The 17799-nt window shown below is 44.6% G+C and overlaps 1 protein-coding gene across 3 annotated transcripts in view; it reads left to right on the top strand.

Annotated features, from left to right (window-relative positions):
- The first annotated feature begins 1271 nt into the window (after window positions 1-1271).
- The window catches only part of RGS8 (regulator of G protein signaling 8), a 31550-nt gene continuing 15022 nt past the window's right edge, over window positions 1272-17799 (top strand). The window contains exons 1-5 of one of the 3 annotated variants that reach the window (XM_033198058.1): window positions 1272-1385; window positions 2473-2546; window positions 4450-4578; window positions 7222-7323; window positions 8171-8235. In XM_033198058.1, coding sequence (XP_033053949.1) covers window positions 4553-4578; window positions 7222-7323; window positions 8171-8235 — 193 coding nt within the window. In that variant the 5' untranslated portion in view covers window positions 1272-1385; window positions 2473-2546; window positions 4450-4552. Of the gene's footprint in view, window positions 1386-2278; window positions 2547-4449; window positions 4579-7221; window positions 7324-8170; window positions 8236-17799 lie in introns of those variants that run through there. The other 2 variants (XM_033198057.1, XM_033198059.1) reach the window with 2 other exon arrangements.

Below are 17799 nucleotides of genomic sequence, written 5' to 3'. Positions count from 1 at the left end.
TACCCACTGGATAGTGGCCTGGGCAGTAAGAGATTTGGAGGAGACCTTTGTTCTACTGTTTTAGTGCTGGTAGGAAGTGTCCTATGATGGCATTACCTTTGTGTTAAAGTGAGGAGCAGAGCAGAAGCTGGAAGCACCAGGTTTGGTGCTAGATACCAGCTCTGCTACTTTTAAATGACGTGTTTCTGTTTCTCCATCTGTAAAAGAGGGGTGATAAAGGTGTTGGCTTTGTAAATTTGTTCTGAAAATTAAATAGATAACTCAAAGCAATGTTTGGCATAGTGTCTGGCACATACTAACTGCTCATTAAACATTAGCTATGTGGATTCACCTTATTCTATAAACATATCTTGAATTCGGGGAGTGCTTATCAATGGGCTTTTATTCATCAGTTTTTCTGTGTGCCAGTTTCTTATGGTGCAGTGTACCAAGAAAATGTCCAGAAATGAAGGGTTCTCTTTCTGCTGAAGTTCTAAACCCCAATTAGCAACAGGGCTCAAGAAAGGGGTAATAAGAAATGAGAAACTTTTCTTTTGCCTCTCTTTTTATAACACAAAGTTCCCTTTCTTTAATAGTGGGGCACTGTGGACGATATCAGAAAGAGACAATGAGTCATTGTGGAGGCAGCATCAGAATTTTTATTTCATCTTATCATCAGGCAATGAGTAGTTGTGGCAGAATCATTTCACTGAGAGAATTCAGGTTATGCACCAATAGATCTGCCCAGAAAGACTGGGTCCTGGTATGATGTAGTAGAAAGAGCTCTGCTGTTAGAGTCATAAGGCTCAATTTCTGGTCCTTGTGCCTCCTCTGGCATGTTGTGTCACTTTGATAAAGGTACATCACCTTTTCTGGCCTCGGTTTTTTCATCTGTAACATGGGAATAATAATAATACCCTCTGTGACGATGGCGTAGGATTGTTGAGTGATAATACGTGAAAATGCTTTATACATTTAAAAAGGTTGAAAAATGGAATTCATTTCCATTATTATAAAGCCATCACTTTCTGTTGAGATTTCTGCTGCCTTCTGGGTTTTGGAAATGGTTTGCAGCTAAGGCTGTGTGTCTTTGGAGCTAGTTCCTGAGAGGGAGTATAGACTCAGCCTTAGGGACCTAGAGCATAATGAGAAGACAAGCTTTCTCCCAGGGCAGCGGTTTGCAAACTTTAGCATGCACCAGTCACCTGGAAGGCTGATTACTGTCCCCAGAGTTTCTGATTCTGTAGGTCTAGGGGTGGGGCCTGAACATTTGCATTTCTGATACTTCTCAGGTGATGCTGACGCTGCTGGTCCAGGGACCATGCTTGGAGACCCACTACACTAGGGCAAGCAGGAAGAGGGTCCTCCTTCTGGAACTGAAGAAGGCAGTGTGAAGACCCATGTGGGTAAGGAGGTTTGGAAGAAAAAAAAAATGGAAAAGACAGAAAAATAGGGATCATGTGCAGATCGGGCAGAACAAAGGAAAAAGTCTCACTCCATAACAAATGCAAGTAGGGGGAAGTTGCTAGGTGATGGATGAGGGAGAGAGGTGAGTTTCTACTGTAGGAAAAACCAGGTGAGAGGCAGGAGCATAGAGTTGGAAATATGCATGTTTGGGAAGGCAGAGGAGGTGGAAATTTCTCATTAAGAAGTGGGGAGTGGTGTGGTTGGTGCTGGTTAGGGTGGGAGTGGAGATGAGCTGGGGGAGAAATGCCTCTGTAGAGTAAGGGGCACAGCTGAGATGTGGCAGAGAGGGCGATTTCAGGGCTGTGTGGTTTGGCTTGGTAGTGCAGCACAATAGAAATTTGGAGAAAGGGGGTGGAATTTAGATGTGTGACCTGCCCTGTAGCTTTCTTGCTCTCTGCATTTATCACATCACATCACACCCAGCAAGACAGCCCCCCTCCTCCTGGCTCATTAGGAGATCTGAATTGGAGTGGCTCCTGCTGTCAGCAGCTGTCTGGGGCAAGATCTTTACGCTCCCCACTGCCAGTGCAGCAGCCAACCTTCAGCCAGCAGCAGGGCTCATTAGAAGAGGGCCCCCTGGACACTTGATTTTCAGCTCACTGGTGACTGGAAAGAGTTAATACCTATTCTTTGCTGCCCCCCGCACAGCCTCTGGGTGCAGAGGGAGGCAGCTGTGGGCTGTGGGGACTTCTCCCTGAGCTGCAGCCAGAGGAGCTTCAGGTTAGTGAGGCTGAGCTCGGCTCAGGGGCACCTTCTGCATCCTGCCAATGAGGATGGGCATGCAGACCGTGCCCGGGAGCTGAGCCGCCGCCCGCTGGGTGTAGGCTGCTTCAGTATTTACTGGATGTGACAAGCAGAGAGAAGAGCTTTCAGCGGGGCCGCTTGCTGCCTGGCTCAAGTGGTGGGAGGTGTGTTGTGCATGCCTGTGTGTGTATATGTGTGTGTGCGCGCCTATGTGTTCATGCACACATGCCCTTCACTCGCCGAGGATTTGACTGCTAAAAGAAAGATCTACTTTTTCTCCAGAGCGCCTTAACCCGCAGCCTCTCTGACCATCCAGTTGGCAAAGACCCTCAGGCCATGAGGACTGGCCAAAGACAGTGAGTATTGCCTTTGCTTTTCTCTTTCTTCTCCGGGATGTCTGTGTGCACCGATTGCATTATCCATATTTAATTAACTTGTCTCTTCATGCATATTGATTGCTTTCTTCCCGCAGAGGCTCTAGTTTCTCTCCCCCTCTTTATAAATCCTTGCTCTTTGCTTTTAACCTTTGTTTTTTCTTTGAGTATCCTCTCTTCCCATTATATCTCATCCTGTCTGCCCCAGACGCACTTATGACTTAATGCCCATCTATGAGGGCACATGCACTGTGCGGGCAATCACACCATTGAACTTCCTGGGCTTTGGGTAACTTCTAACTCTCAGAAGTCCAGGGCCAAATGGGATAAAAGCCCTGAGGTGCTGGGATGGGCAAGGCAGCTGGGTCAGAGTGTCCTGCTGATTCTTATTTATTGGCATCTGTGGCTGAGCACATCAAATGGGTAGTGGAGGGTCTGAGCAGCAATTCGGGCAGTGCTGGATTTGAAGGAGAGAGACAGGCATCTGAACAGCATGGGCAAGCTAGTGTAGGCTGGCAGTGGGATGGGAAGAGAGACAAGGTGGGGACAGAAGGCTGGGTGATCCCCTGCCCCAAATGACCTTGTCTGCAACGTAGGTGGGTAGTCGTCTCTGGTTCCACTTGGCTCTAGGATAATAAAGGTCCCTGCATGGACTTCCCCTTCCCCTGAGGCCATATCCCACAGCAAGAGGCCTAGGTGCCCCAAACATGACTTCTAGGGACCATCACAGCTGCAAAAGCTTTGACTTCATGACTCCTGGGGTCTAGGTATAAGCCTGGTTAGGAGAAAGATTAAGGAAATGTCCCTGCAGCCAGGGAACACAATCCATGATGATGGGCCTTCATACACAGTCTAACTAATTTTTTTTTCTAGTTTTAACAAAGCAATCTTTTAATTTTATTAATGGTAGTATTATTAAAGAAGCTATTTTTAAAAGTGCTTGTGAAATAGTCACGGTAGTATAAAAATAATTTAAATGGTGTAGCTGACATAAGAGTCTTATCTATCTAAATTAGGTTTCTTTTAAAATGGGTTCTATGTTCAGTGTCAGAGTTCCCCAGGGGAGCGCTTTATGGATAGGCTGCTCTCCTCACGTGTTTCTTCCTATCAGAGGTCTTCTGCGGGAACAAAGGGTTTGAAGCACTGAGAATGGGACCCTCAGGAGAGGAAGACTGTGAGTCAATCAGCTTTCAACCTCAATGACCCCTGTCTCCCCACACTCATGTCCTTCCTGCTTCATGTCAAGAATAGGCCAGTCCCCAGACTGAGGAAGGTCATATAGGCTCCATATGGGCGAGAAAGGGTGACTTGCATATTCATTTCTTCAGCCTGCACCTGTGATCCCTGCAGAGGAGCAAGCCTGTGTAGTGACGGTGCCTGACAAGCCTCTTTTGGAGTTCCTCCAACCTCCCTCCCACTCCCACTTTCCCGAGTCTCCACGCACTCCCACCTGGGACAGGTGCCCTTGGAGGGAGGCGAGAATCAGAGCAGCATCCAATCAGATTATTTTGGAGCAAGTACTGACCCCCTCCTCCAACCCCGCTGGCTGGTCACTTGGGCCCCACTTTAGTAAGAGAAAGAGAACAGTAATTTTTGGTTTGCGAGGCCCACGCCTCCCCTGAGGCACACGTCCCAATTTATTTTTGATGGCCAATGGTTGGGGAATCAGGAACTCCTAACCAATAATCAACAACATGAAGCGGCCAACAATTTGTTCTTGTCCATCCTTGGTTTGTCGCCCCTGCTAAGGACAAGTGGACATTTGTGGGGCCTGGGGGGATGTGTGTGGGGAGGTGTTCCGCTGGCGGAAACCCGTCTGAGAGGAAATGTAGTGCAGTCAGATAAGAGAGGGTGGCCCCTCTTACAGCAGATTCTTTGATTTTAGGTGAGAGGACGTGCAAGGGTAAATTCCTGAGCCCCGCAGTCTTATTTCCTGCCCTGACGTCCCTGCAAACCAGCCCAAAGGTTAACCGTAAGCGGATGCCTGTATGGCGGCCTTACTGATGCCACGCAGGTAATTAATCAATGGCCTGTTTTCTTGCCCCTGACCCTTTCCTCTTTTCTCCACCTTGTCACCCCCTCTGCTATTTGAGCCTGGCCCAAGCCTCCTTAGCCCATGCGTGGTCTAATTGCATCTGTCCTCATAGGCCTCCTGTATGAACTGCACGGTTCTTGTCTGTATGCCTCTTGCAAAGTTGTGGCCTTGCAAGCAGGACCTGCCTTAGCTGAAGCCCTCCCATTGACTGGTGAGGCAGCTTGGCAGTGACTTATGGGGTGGGATGAGGGACTGTGCATGAGCTTGTATGGAACCATTTAGGGATCTCTGTGAGTTACTGGGATAGGGGCTGTGGAAAAGAGACAGACAAGGGAAAGCCTCGTTATTTTTAAAAAAGTATCCTTAACCTTTGACTCCTACTTCTAACCTCATTATTTCAGACCTAGCTAAGAAGATTATAATTGAGGTCTTAGCTGGAAAGATGAAAAATAAAACCACTTTGTCCCAAAGAATATTTTGTTGAAGATTTTTGCAAACTATTTGGGAGAATCACAGTTGTCTTGGTAACAAGTAGCATCCTTTACACTGGCCCCTGCTAAACCTTGTTAAATGGCTTGCGTGGATTTGCCATTTTTTGAAAGTCCTCTTGATTGCTCTTTGAGGACAGTGACCTGAGTGTTTTATGATTGATGATCCTGAGGCATGAGGAATGAACCAACTCACTGAAAGTTGGGCTTTGGCCTATGGGGCAGCCTGAGCAGGACCTTTACTTGAATTCATGGAATGTGATGACTGGAGGGCCCTTAATCAGCTGCTCGCATGGCGTGCTGTCAGACACCCTGCAATTTGCAAGCACGAGTGGACACATAAGATGCTCGCTGTCGCAGGAGAGAGAATAGCAGTAGCCAATGTTTGGAAATGCCATGAAATGGATAGCTTTACAACGCAGCCTGGCTGAGATTCAAGGTGGAAGCAGGGGACGTGCAGGCCCAATTTTTTGCAGGAGAGAGGATATTTCTGGGAACTTGGATGTTCCAGCCCTAGGAGGCTCTTCAGAGACGTGCTGTGGAATACAAATGCTGTCCACCCCTGCCAAATATAATAACCATCCCAGCAGACATTTCTTGGATAAGATTTCTGTGAACGAAGACAATTACCAGGGATGAAAATCCATTTGAAGTAAAAGAGATTGAATTGGATGACCTCTAAGGTCTCTTCCCACCCCTAGGAAAAACAGGAAAGAAAGCTAGGCCAGAAGGACGCCTTTCAATGTGCAGAATGGCATCTTCTAGGACTATTTCTGTGGCAAATTTTTGCAAACATGCAAGCGGCAGTTCCTTTTTCTAAGTCACTCTTAAGTCCTGATTTGATTATACTAAACCCGTCCCACTTACCTTTGCCCTCAACACAAGGAGTTGTCATAGTTAAAGGTCAGGGGTCAGCAAACTTATTCTGTCAAGGGCTAGAGAGTAAATATTTTCGGGTTTGTGGGCCGTATGGTCTGTGTTGCAACAACCCAACTCTGCCCTTGTAGTTGAAAGCAGCTTTAGACAATTTGTAAACAAATGGTGGTGGTGTGTTCCAATAAAGTTTTATTTACATAGACAGGCACCTTTTCAGGGCTACAGTTTGTCAACCTCTAATTAAAGGTTAACAGAGGCTAGCTGGGCATGGTGGCTTGGGCTACTCAGGAGGCTGAGGCAGGAAGATCACTTGAGGTCAGGAGCTTGAGACCAGCCTGGGTAATATAGCAAGACCTTGTCTCTAAAAAAAAATTAAACATATAAAAAAATGTAAACTGGTAAACGGAGGCTAATGTTGGGAGTCAGAAAGAGACATTAGAGTAACTTCTCACTGGATCTGTTATAAGAGATAACTATTTAATTGCCCGATGTCATTATATGGGTCCTTTGGGAAATAAAACATATGAGAAATGTAAACATACATGTTAAAAATTTAATTATGCTTATTGAGATGAGCCTAAATGTAAATAGGAATACATAAGCTTAGTTAGGCAAGCATAAGAACTGACAAAGGGGACACTGGTTCTTAATTGCTGATTGTACCAATTACTCTTCTCCCCCTGCAAGCATCAATCCTATGGGTTGACTATAGCTAGATTTGTGGGATGAGTGGGGAGAACTTGAGTTGGAACTGACCTGCCTTGAGGCCCCCTACTTTGTGCTTAAGACTTTGATATGCACCCTGCACCTTGCAAACATTCCTCTGCTCCTGGTGTGGGTACTCCTTCTGGGTCTTTGCAATCAGGAGCTGCTGCTGCTGCTGCTGTTATTTTGCCCTCCTTGTGGAAAAGCAAAATGTGGATTGTTATTTTGTTATCACTGTATTTTCTTTCCCTACAGAGAATCCTAATTTAGAAATTCTTCCAAGCCAGTGACCTTCATTGACTTACCATCAACTTGCCGAGTCAGCTTTAAAAAGCATTAAGCCTCTAGGGGGCCATGTAGGGTACCTATGACTGTTCAGGTAGTTATTGATTCTCTAGGTGTTCTCTTCCTGTTCGTGAAGTCTTCAGAGACCACCTGGGGAAGGGTGGGGGCAGTGCTGGCTCCCGTAGCAGCAGCTCCAGGGGCCCTGTATAGAGCTGACAGCTGTGATCATGAGAGTTTCCCCGTCCTTCTGCCCCTGTGCTTGTTGCAGGAACAAAGGGATGAGGACTCGACTGGGATGCCTGTCTCACAAGTCAGACTCGTGTAGTGATTTCACAGCTATTCTTCCAGACAAACCCAACCGCGCTCTCAAGTGAGTAGTACGGCCACGTGCCATTCCCTGGGTAATACAGCGAGTAATATAGCTCACTTCTTTAGTGAGTTGCTGACCAGATGAGCCACAGGAAAAATCCTGTCTCTTGGCAGCTCCTTTTATATCACTGGATATGAGTGAAAGGAATGTTTATTTTCCTTTTCAAAATGTATAGCTTAGTGATCTCAGAATGGGAATCCTCTTTTTTTTCCCTAAGAAAGCCATATCATCCATCACTCTTAAAACTGTGGGTGGCAAAGGATACTTCTGGGTTCTACTTAGTTGTCAATCTGAGCTCTCAATTTGGAAATAAATGTTTAAACTTACTCTAAAAATATGCTTAGATTCACGTAACCTGAATTCAGCACCTCTTCTATGCTGGTGCTGTATTAAATGTCATAGATGTTACCTTGTGTAACCCTCACACAACTATGTTATGGGCATCATTATCCCCATTTCAGGAGTGCAGACCTTTAGGTGACAGTAAGAATGGAGTCAGGAGCTGAGTCTAACTTTTCTGACTCTAAGACCAGTTTCTTTCCATTGTTACCTCGACACCTTTAAATCATGTACTTACTTAGCTTTGTTCTTTAGACTAAAAGCCAACAGACAAAACTCACTGGATTCCAGTCTTGAGGTTTTTTTTTCATCAGTTACTTAAGAATGTACAAATTTACAGCGACAGAATTGCAGGAATCCAGGTATAGCCTTCATTTCATTTGCTACCCACTCCCCCCATCCACTCCCCACATTTTTCCAATTTGTTTTTTTGAGAAAATCTTAGTGGTTGTTGAGGGCAAGGAGGTTATTTCAGAAACATTCAAGACAGATGTTTCTTTTTTTCTAGGAGATTATCCACAGAAGAAGCTACGAGGTGGGCAGATTCCTTTGATGTGCTTCTCTCTCATAAGTGTAAGTAGAATTCAGGTCATATTATGACATGGCAAATCATCCATTTAGTGAGAGATGTACCAAAGGCCTGTGATGATCCAGGTATGTAATAGGTGATCCAGACCTCTGTGGGCCATGCTGTCACAGAGCCTCCTGCCTAGAGGAGCATATAGAAAAGAAAATGAATGATTTAAATGCAGTGAGATGAGGGCCTTCTTTTCTGTTTTCTGGGTTCAAAGTGTGATCCCAAGAAGCCTTTGTATTCTCAGCAGTTTTAGCAAGAGAGAGTTTAGCTTAGAGGTTTGGAATGATGGGCTCATTTGGGAATGAGAGAAGCTAGGTTCCAGCCAGATCTCGTTTGTAGAATTGAATGGCCTCCCCCCAAATTATGGGAGAGTCTTGGGCTATGCATCAGTCAAATGAATATTTTGTGCATTTTATTACTCACTTGAGTTGACAGTTTTTGAGTTTTATTGTTGCTTTTTGTTTTGAGGGTTTGCTATCCCAGCTGCATTTACCCCTCAATTTCTTACTGAGTATACATTTTACTGAAATACAACTTCTGCTATACTTCCTCTTCCATTTTTCCCTTCCTCGTCTGTAATGCCTTTTGTTTCCCACAAAGGCAGAAATAGTTGTGCATATTGTGGTGTGGAGAGGGCAATTTGATGTCAGCCAAACTTTTCATCTCTTGCTTTTTCTCATTATGTGCAAGTTCAAATTCAATGGCTTTTGAAACTAGTGGCATTTAATACCTGGTGATGGCAGAGCAGGGGTGAGGAAGAGGGAGGGGTTTTGTGAAGAGAAAGAAGGCTTCAAACAGACATTTCCTGCTCCTCTTAAATATGTCGCAGTGACACTAGAAGCCCTAAGTGATCTGGGAACAGAGGGCTGCTTTTAGTTTGGAGTAGTGTTTCCACTTACTTGGAGAAAATGGTTTGGTACAATTACATGAAAGGCACTGGGTGGAGGTCAGACCTGCGTTCTTGATTTTGACTCAGCGTTGTTACTAAGTAGTTGGGTGGTCTTGACAGAAACTCTCAGTCTTCAGATGTCTTTAGAAGTGATTTTGCTTTCGGCCGGGCGCGGTGGCTCAAGCCTGTAATCCCAGCACTTTGGGAGGCCGAGACGGGCGGATCACGAGGTCAGGAGATCGAGACCATCCTGGCTAACACTGTGAAACCCCGTCTCTACTAAAAAAATACAAAAAACTAGCCGGGCGAGGTGGCGGGCGCCTGTAGTCCCAGCTACTCGGAGGCTGAATGGCGTGAACCCGGGAGGCGGAGCTTGCAGTGAGCTGAGATCCGGCCACTGCACTCCAGCCTGGGTGACAGAGCGAGACTCCATCTCAAAAAAAAAAAAAAAAAAAAGAAGTGATTTTGCTTTCAATTTGATGAGCAGTTCCCTCCAACCATGCTGCTGATCTGGATACACTGATTAATAAATACGTTTGAATAGATTTTAAAATGAAATGCAAAATCTAAGAATAAGTACATATTGTAGCAAGCAGTTTTGTGAGACAAATAGTCACTTTAGTATTCTGTGGATTGCACTTAGGAAGGAAAATAAGACAGCATAGATATAGCATATGTAACATATGGCTACACCCCAAACAGCAAGCTTATGTGATGAATTTGCCAAGGTAATGGCAAATGTATAATAATATTTAGGATTTGCAGTAATGCTATTTTTTTTTTTTATGAGGCTATTCTGACTTTTTTTCTGGAGTCACATTAGGCTAAACAAGTATCACTACCAATTTTCGCCTTCTTTTCTGGCTGGATTTCATTCAAGGTCATCTTGAAGTTTGGTTTCTATTTTAGCCTCACAACTGACTCACTTAGTTCAAGTCCCTGAGGCTGTTTCCTCATTCTAAAATGGGGATGGAGATGGAGATGCTTGCTACCTGTCACTGAATATGAGAAATTTAATAAGAGGACACCTTTAGTTGATTTTGGGTTCTCTACTTAAAGATTCTCTACTTAAGAATCTTTTGTAAGGATATGGTGGGTTTTTTTTTTTTAAATGATACTTTTATTTATCAAATGCAAAATAAATGTGCCTTGAGAATAAGATTAAAAATTTTGCTGCCAGTTATTAATATTAAGCCATTATGGTCAGAGTTTATGGTGTTGAAATTAGTGATAGGAAGCTTAGGGTATATTTAGACTGCTGCAGTAGCAAGACCTAGAAATGTAAGAAGTTTAATTTTATTTCTCTGATTTGATGGCTTTTAAATCTGAAGACACTTGGTTCTGCTTCTGTCAGGGATGCTTTTGGTTTTCAGGAATGCAATGACACTTTTCTGAGATGGGGACTCTGATAAGGAGTTACAAGTTGACAGGTACAGTTGCTCAGACCTACAATTCCAGCATTTTAGAGGCTGAAGTAGGAGGATCACTTGAAGCCAGGGGTTCAAGGCCAGCCTGGGCAACATGGCAACACCCCATCTCTAAAAAAGTAATAATCATAACAAATTATCTGGATGTGGTGGCAGGTGCCTATAGTCCCAGCTACCTGGGAGGCTGAGGTGGCAGGATCACTTGAGCTTAGGAGTTCAGGGCCAGCTTGGGAAACATAGTGACCCTGTCTCTACTAAAATAAAAAATTAGTGGGGTGTGATGGTGAATGCCTGTCGTCCTAGCTACTCGGGAGGCTGAGGCAGGAGGATTGCTAAAGCCCAGGAGGTCAAGGCTGCAGTGATCTATGATCACACCACTGTACTCCAGCCTGGGTGACAGAGTGAGACCCTGTTTCTTAAAAAACAAAACAACAAGCTGACACCAGATTGCTTCTTTGTAAAACTACTGCAGAAATATGCTTTTTGAGCTTTGAAGTTTTGTGATCCTTCTCGGAGTCTGATGTTCTGTTTATATTTCTGTTTAGTATAGAAGTAAACAGCCAGGGGAGTGAATGTCTTTGAAAAGGAAGGGATCTTTATTCAGGAGTCACTGGTAGAATTTCAAGCTTTTAGAATTTGAGCGTGTACTCCCCTGTGAAGGCTATGGAGTAGTCAGCCCAGGTTATCTTGAAAGATGTTGACAACTTTCTGAAAGTCTAATTAATTTGGGTTGGTATTGTGACTCAATTAGGGCTGACTGAGCTTTTCCAAAGGGATTGCACGTGTGCGGGTCTCTTAGGAGAGACTGTTGATCAGAGGTTTGTGGAGCTTGCAATTAAGACAATAACATGTCCTAAGAAGTGAAGAGTGAAGAATCCCTGAATGACTGGGCTCCAGAAAAAAAGTACATGAGTCTAGAACCCAGTCCCTGGTAATTCTATCCATGTAGGCAGCTGTCCCCCTTAAGATTTCTATTTCAGAAAATACAGATGATTATTTTACCCCCCTTTCTCAATCTGTAGTACATCTTTGCCATCCCTGTTCTGTTGGGTGTTTTAGGCACTCATTTATGTTTAAAAAGATGTACCAAGTGCTCATTATGTGCAAAATCTATGGTAAGCAGCTGGAGGAGGGGAAGCACAAAAATGAACAAGGCATGGTCCATCTCTGGTGAAGAACGCAGCCTCTGAGCGAACAGGCATGCATACCAATAATACAGGAAACAATGCAGTGTGCTGACTGCACGCTGGGTGGCCTCAAGATTCCAAATAGAATCCTGACATCAGTGCTCCTCTTCAATTCCGTCTTGTCAATATTAGAAGACCTAACTGATCGGGGGTAGAGGCTGCTTTTGGTTTACAGCATGATTTCCACTTAATTGGGGAACATGCTTTTGGACAATTAAGCGAAGAGCATTGTCTGATAGTCACATCTGTGTTCTCGATTTTGACCCAGCTGTTACTGGATATCTGGATGATCAGGATGGAGTCTCTCAGTCTCTTAGAAATTCTGTTTCCTCATCTACATAATGAAGGATCTGGAGTAGGAGGAGGTGTCAGAAGCTGGATCCAGGATGCTCTCTGTAGCACACAGAGAGGCTGGGCAATAACCAATCACCTTTGGCAGGTAGTTTGACTCAGCGCTGCCTGCAGGGTTATGTAAAATACTGCTTCAGAGCTGAAATGGCTCCAGCACCAGAAGAGGGGCTACGGTGCCTGTGTTAAAACGCTGCTTCTCTCCTTGACTGAGCACCTCATAGGCTGAAATCTCAAGCAAAAGAAAGCAACTTTGCTATTTTTTAAACCTTAGAATTTAAATAATCTGGAGGGCAAATGTTTGGAGCCATTTTATTTCCAATTTTATTTGTTTACAAACGCCATACAAAGTGGAAGAAGTACCCATGGAGGTCCGGGAAGTAACTACTAGCTAAGCACTCTTTAAAAACAGACAAAAACTAACAAACGAACAATGAAATTGAAATTGCTGATGGCTTCATTAAGTAGGGAAGGATTTCTAATGTGCATTAATTTGGCATCTTTTTCCTGTCCACCAGTAACAATTAGTCTCCATGTCTATGAGTTGTGTGTGTAGTTTGGCCCCGAGTGTGTGTGTGTGTGTGTGTGTGTGAGAGAGAGAGAGAGAGAGAGAGAGAGAGAGAATGTGTATGCGCTCAGGAGACTTTCTGCTCTGCAGCTCATACCCAAGAGAGAAAAGATTCCTCGTTTGTGGAAGATCTTTTCTGACAGATTGCTGGGAAACAGGTACAAAATGCTGTGTATTCTTCTTTATTCCTTATGAGGTTCATGCAAATGTTTAGTGGGACATTAAGTCCTGAACTCTGAGTTGGTGCCCCCTTCCTCGCCTTCACTCTCTCTCTTTCTTTCCTTCCTCCCTTCCTCCCTGCCTTCCTTCCCTTCTTTCTCCCTTCCTTCTTGCCTCCCTCTGTCCTTTGATACTTTTTGGACATAAAAAGTTAGGCTTATTCCAGTTTTAAGGTGGAGGTGAAGGCAGGGTTCCCTCCCCTTCCCTCTCACTTCTTATGTGTGACCACACACCTGAGTGAATGAGCACCTCACCCCAGTCATTTACTTGGTATTTAGCCTTGTTTCACTGTTTGCACGGAGCACAGAGGCTCTCCCTGACCCATCCCGCCAGGCCCAGCGAATGCTGGGTGAATGGATAGTACAGTTAAAAGCTCTTCTGCATTTGCAGAGCTGTTATCCACCTCTGAGAACAGGAGACCCACAGAGAAAGTTTTAGTTTTTAAAAACTAGCCCCTTTTGAGATAATGGTTGAGATGTAAAAATATAATGACTGGAGCTGGTCACACAGCAACCAAGCAGAAGACCCCAAACAATCAAATAAACAAACATTAAAATGATCAATTCATGAAATTTCTTAAATTATTTGTCTAAATGGCCTGTAGCTCTAGAATGTACAGTTGAACAGTCAGGCTTCCATTCACTGCACAGCCCTCCCCACATCCCTCTCCAAGCCAAAACGTTCTAGAACAGCGTTACTCCAAGTGGTATTCAAGGGAGGTGGCACCAATATCTGCTGGGAGCTTGTGAGAAATAAAAATTTGGGGATCCTCTCAGATCTACTGAATCGAGATCTCTGGGGCTGGGGCCTGGGAATCTTTTTCCCGTAAGCCCTCCAGGAAGGTTTATGCACATCTCAGCTTGAGAAGTCCTGTTCCCAAAGGCACATAAGTAAAACCAGGAATCTGGAGCATCCTGGTGGGGCAGATGGCCTGTGCTTTCCAAGAAACACACTAAAGACTGTATCTCGTATGGAAGCTTTCCAAAGTGCTCAGGCAGCGCATCCCTAACGGTGCATTGTGTATCCCAGTTTCCACAGGGAGGAGGATTCCACAGTAAACAAACAAATATGGCAGGTGTGCTTTCTGGATAGATTGAGGATAAGAGCTAGAAAAAGATGTGCGAAGTAGAGATGGGTGGAAAATAAACATCTGCTTCCTTGCCATCATCTTCACATTGTTGTAGTTTGCACTTGGACCCAGAAATGTGGGTGCATTTGGCCTTCAGTGAAGGAATGCCTGGAGTATATTAGGCAACTATTAAAAGTCTGTTGAGAAAAGTCTGAATGAAAGCAACTGGACAGGCTTCTAACCCATTCTGTCACTCACCAGCGATGTGACCATATTCAGATTACTTAACCTCTGTGAACCTCACTTTCCTCATCTGCAGAAGGGGAATGATGAGACTTACCTTGTACAGTTGTGAGAGTTCAGTGTGATCATGGTTCTGAAATGCTAAGCAGGATGACTTCTCCACAGAGGCACTCAATAAAAAATAGCTATTCTAATTATTTTTGCTGTAACATAATATTAAATTCATTGAGAAAACATGCATTTCATGCCTCTTATGTGCCAGAGATGGTGCCAGCTTCTTGATCCCACAGGCAGCTTGAGTTTGTGGATTGGAGGTAGTATTAGAATTGCCAGTAGGGCTTCTTTGAATCCCGTAATACTCGTCCCCTTTGCCTCATGAGCTTTTGGCAGCCCCTCTTCAAACCTCCCCATGCATGTGTGGGAATTCCATTGAGGATGTAGTTTTTAAAAGCCCAGAAGGTAAATTTGATATATTCCCTTTTTTGTGTGTGTGAGTCCCTGCAGTATTTCTATATCAAACTAACTAGACCATTATTTCTGGATACTTGATTTTCAAAATCTTTTAGCCTACGGACTCGTGTTCATGGGGGTTTTTTGAGGGGCTGGGATATGGAGTCTCACTCATGCAGTGGCATGATCTTGGCTCACTGCAACCTCCACCTCACGGGTTCAAGCGATTCTCCGGCCTCAGCCTCCTGAGTAGCTGGGATTACAGGCGCCCACCACCACACCTGGCTAATTTTTGCATTTTTAGTAGAGACAGGGTTTCACCATGTTGGTCAGGCTCAACTCCTGACCTCGCGATTTGCCCGCCTCTGCCTCTCAAAGTGCCGAGATGATAAGCGTGAGCCACTGTGCCCGGCTACATGAGGTTTTATAATACTTCTCCTGTATTAAAGGATTCCTTTGTGAATGCTAACCTTTACCCTGTTAGGGGCACACTTCTTTTGTCTACCCCTTAATGGAAATTTTTTGCTGATTTCTTATAATAGTTGCAGATACAGGCTCCACCTTGATTTTCTGGTTACTTAATTCAGCTTCTCCTTGATAAAATAGGAAAGAATGTTGGAATAGGAGTTGTAAACCCAGGCTCTCCTTACTCTTCTGCTATCACATCCTAGGTATAAGAAGTCATGCAATCTCAGAGCTCACCATTTTTATGTCCGGTGTAGGGTTTGATCATAGGCTCTCTCATGTCCTTTCTGGTGCAAAGACTTTAAGAATCTTCAAGTCCTAATACAACTATAATAAATCACCTTGCTATGTATATGCTAATGAAGTAGAGATCATTGAAGAATATTACATTAATCACACTACTGAAGTATAATTAGCATATCAAATGGTTGCCAATAAAATGTCACAACTGGAAATAGTTTGTTCTCTACATAATCTCTCTACATAAATCTTACTTAGCTCCAGTTATTTTTAGAATTTTTTAGAGACAGGGTCTTGCTCTGTTGCCCAGGTTAGAGTGCAGTGCAGTAGCATGATCATAGCTCACTGCAGCCCTGAACTCCTGGGCTCAAGAGATCCTCCTGCCTTGGCCTCCTGAATATTTGGAATTACAGGTACAAACCACTGTGGCCACCTCCAGTTATTTGTTTAAAAGCATTTATTTCACAGATTTCACAAAAGAAAAGCTCTGATCCTGATGCTATTCTCATCACAAATTTCAAAGCAGTGATTTGTTTCTGGATCAAAGAAGTTTTGGCATCACTATTAGTATATGTATCCTGGAGTTTAGAAATGTAATTTCCATTCTTCTCCTCTATCTGGTCTTGGAACACATTCACCAGCTTATTTTCTCCAGTTGTTCAGGGATACAAGAGGACTCTGGTTTTTGGGACAGCATTTTTCATAAATAGAGAACTTAAAATAAATTGTTGTTGTGCTCTTGTATTTTTCCAAGCCTGGGAACTGAGCTAGGCTCAAGCCCACCCTGATGCCAGCTACATCAGGGCTCCTGGGCCTTGAACTGTCACCTAAGCTCCACTCCCTGCTGTACCAGCTGCACTGCTCATTCATAGTGACCCAGATTCCTTTCTTATGTAAGCATCCTCCATCAAATAACTAGAGGGAGAAAGTCAGCTGCAGGCAGCATGTACAGCCGCGGAGCGTTCTTGGAGGTTCTGTGGATGCTCAGGTAGATGCCAATATTCTGCTCACTGTTCCAAGAATTCTGGACACAGGTCTTTCCCTTTCTGTCATTAGATGTGTATCAATCTCAAAAATTTATAATTTTCTTAGCACTCTTGACTTCTTGAAGGGTCGTACAAAGAAAACCAAAGTGAAATAAAAATGAAATGACAAAACAGCAGGTCCTTCTGTCATTTCTCTTCCCATTTGCCCAAACTGTTCGCCACCTCCTTGCCTTTCAGTTACTCAGGATTGTTTTGTATTGGGTATATTATGTTCTGTATGATGACTCCTTAAGCCACTGAAGTACAGGAGTAATAGTCACTAACCTGGATTGAGCAATCACTGTCTATGTGTCAGGCCTGCATGTTGTTTACGCGTATGAACTTACCGCATCCCATAACCCTATGGAGCAGATGCTGTTAGGACCTGCATCTTACAAGTGAGAGAACTGAGGCACAGAGAGGTTAAGTCTCTTGCCCAAGCTCACACTTAGCTGGTATGGGTTAGAGCCAGGACAGAATCCCAGAATTCAGGGGTCAAAGAGTAGTCACTCTTTCCAACTACCTGAGGTCTGTTGGGGGAAACTGGGGGGGCACTCCAGTTGCCTGGGCTTGGGGAAGGAGCAGGGTCTGGGGTACATGGGGCCCCGGCAGAGGAAACACAGCTAATGCAAAGCATGTCACTCTGAGAGATGCTGGGAGACACAAATGAGCCTTTCAGAAATAAACCAACGTCCTGTGTTTGGAACCAACTGCAGTTCATGGACAAGTAGGAGGGTGCCGGTGGAGGGAAAGTGGCAAGATAGAGGAAGAGGACAAAAAGGAAAGAGAACAGGAGAACAGGGAAAGGGGCAGGGAAAGATGCTGAGGAGTCAGGGAAAGGAGCAGATGAAAAGCTTGCTGGGAGGAGGTGGGAGGTAGATGGAAGGGGAGAAACAGTGTGGAGCTGGCTCTATTCTATGCAATAGGCTAGGATTTTACACAGTTGTGCTTGGATTTGTTTGCTTGGTCACATAAGCAGGAAAGGTGGGCCAGGTGGGTGGGTGGGGAAACAAGTGGTCTGTCTACAGAAGCCAGCTGCTGCCATCTGCTCCAGGCAAGAGGAGGGGCTCCTGCAGCAGTGCCCTCTACCACCTTCTCCCTTCCATTGTTCAGACTAAAGTATCTCTGTTCAGTGCAGGCTCTGGGAATATAAAAAGGGTTGGGGGAGATTGGGGCTGAGAGGGGTGGGCATACAAAGTGGGTGAGCAGAGGAGGAGGGGTGAGGGCAGGTGCAGTCTGCACAAGCCTTTGTGATCTGTGTCTATTGGGGCGTCTTTGCCACAGTCTGTTCTCTGTTGCATCTCAGGTCCAGACCCTCCCAGGAAGGGCCCATGAGGGCAGGGCCATTCTCCCTTCCTTTCCCATCTCTCAAGCGCTTTCCTTGAAATTCCAGACAACTTTCAAGTTTCTTTCGGTTTTCCTCTCACTCT

Source organism: Trachypithecus francoisi, unplaced genomic scaffold (assembly GCF_009764315.1).
Source record: "Trachypithecus francoisi isolate TF-2019V2 unplaced genomic scaffold, Tfra_2.0 Lachesis_group5, whole genome shotgun sequence".
Taxonomy (NCBI): Eukaryota; Metazoa; Chordata; class Mammalia; order Primates; family Cercopithecidae; genus Trachypithecus; species Trachypithecus francoisi.
This window is presented reverse-complemented; position numbering and strand designations above follow the sequence as displayed.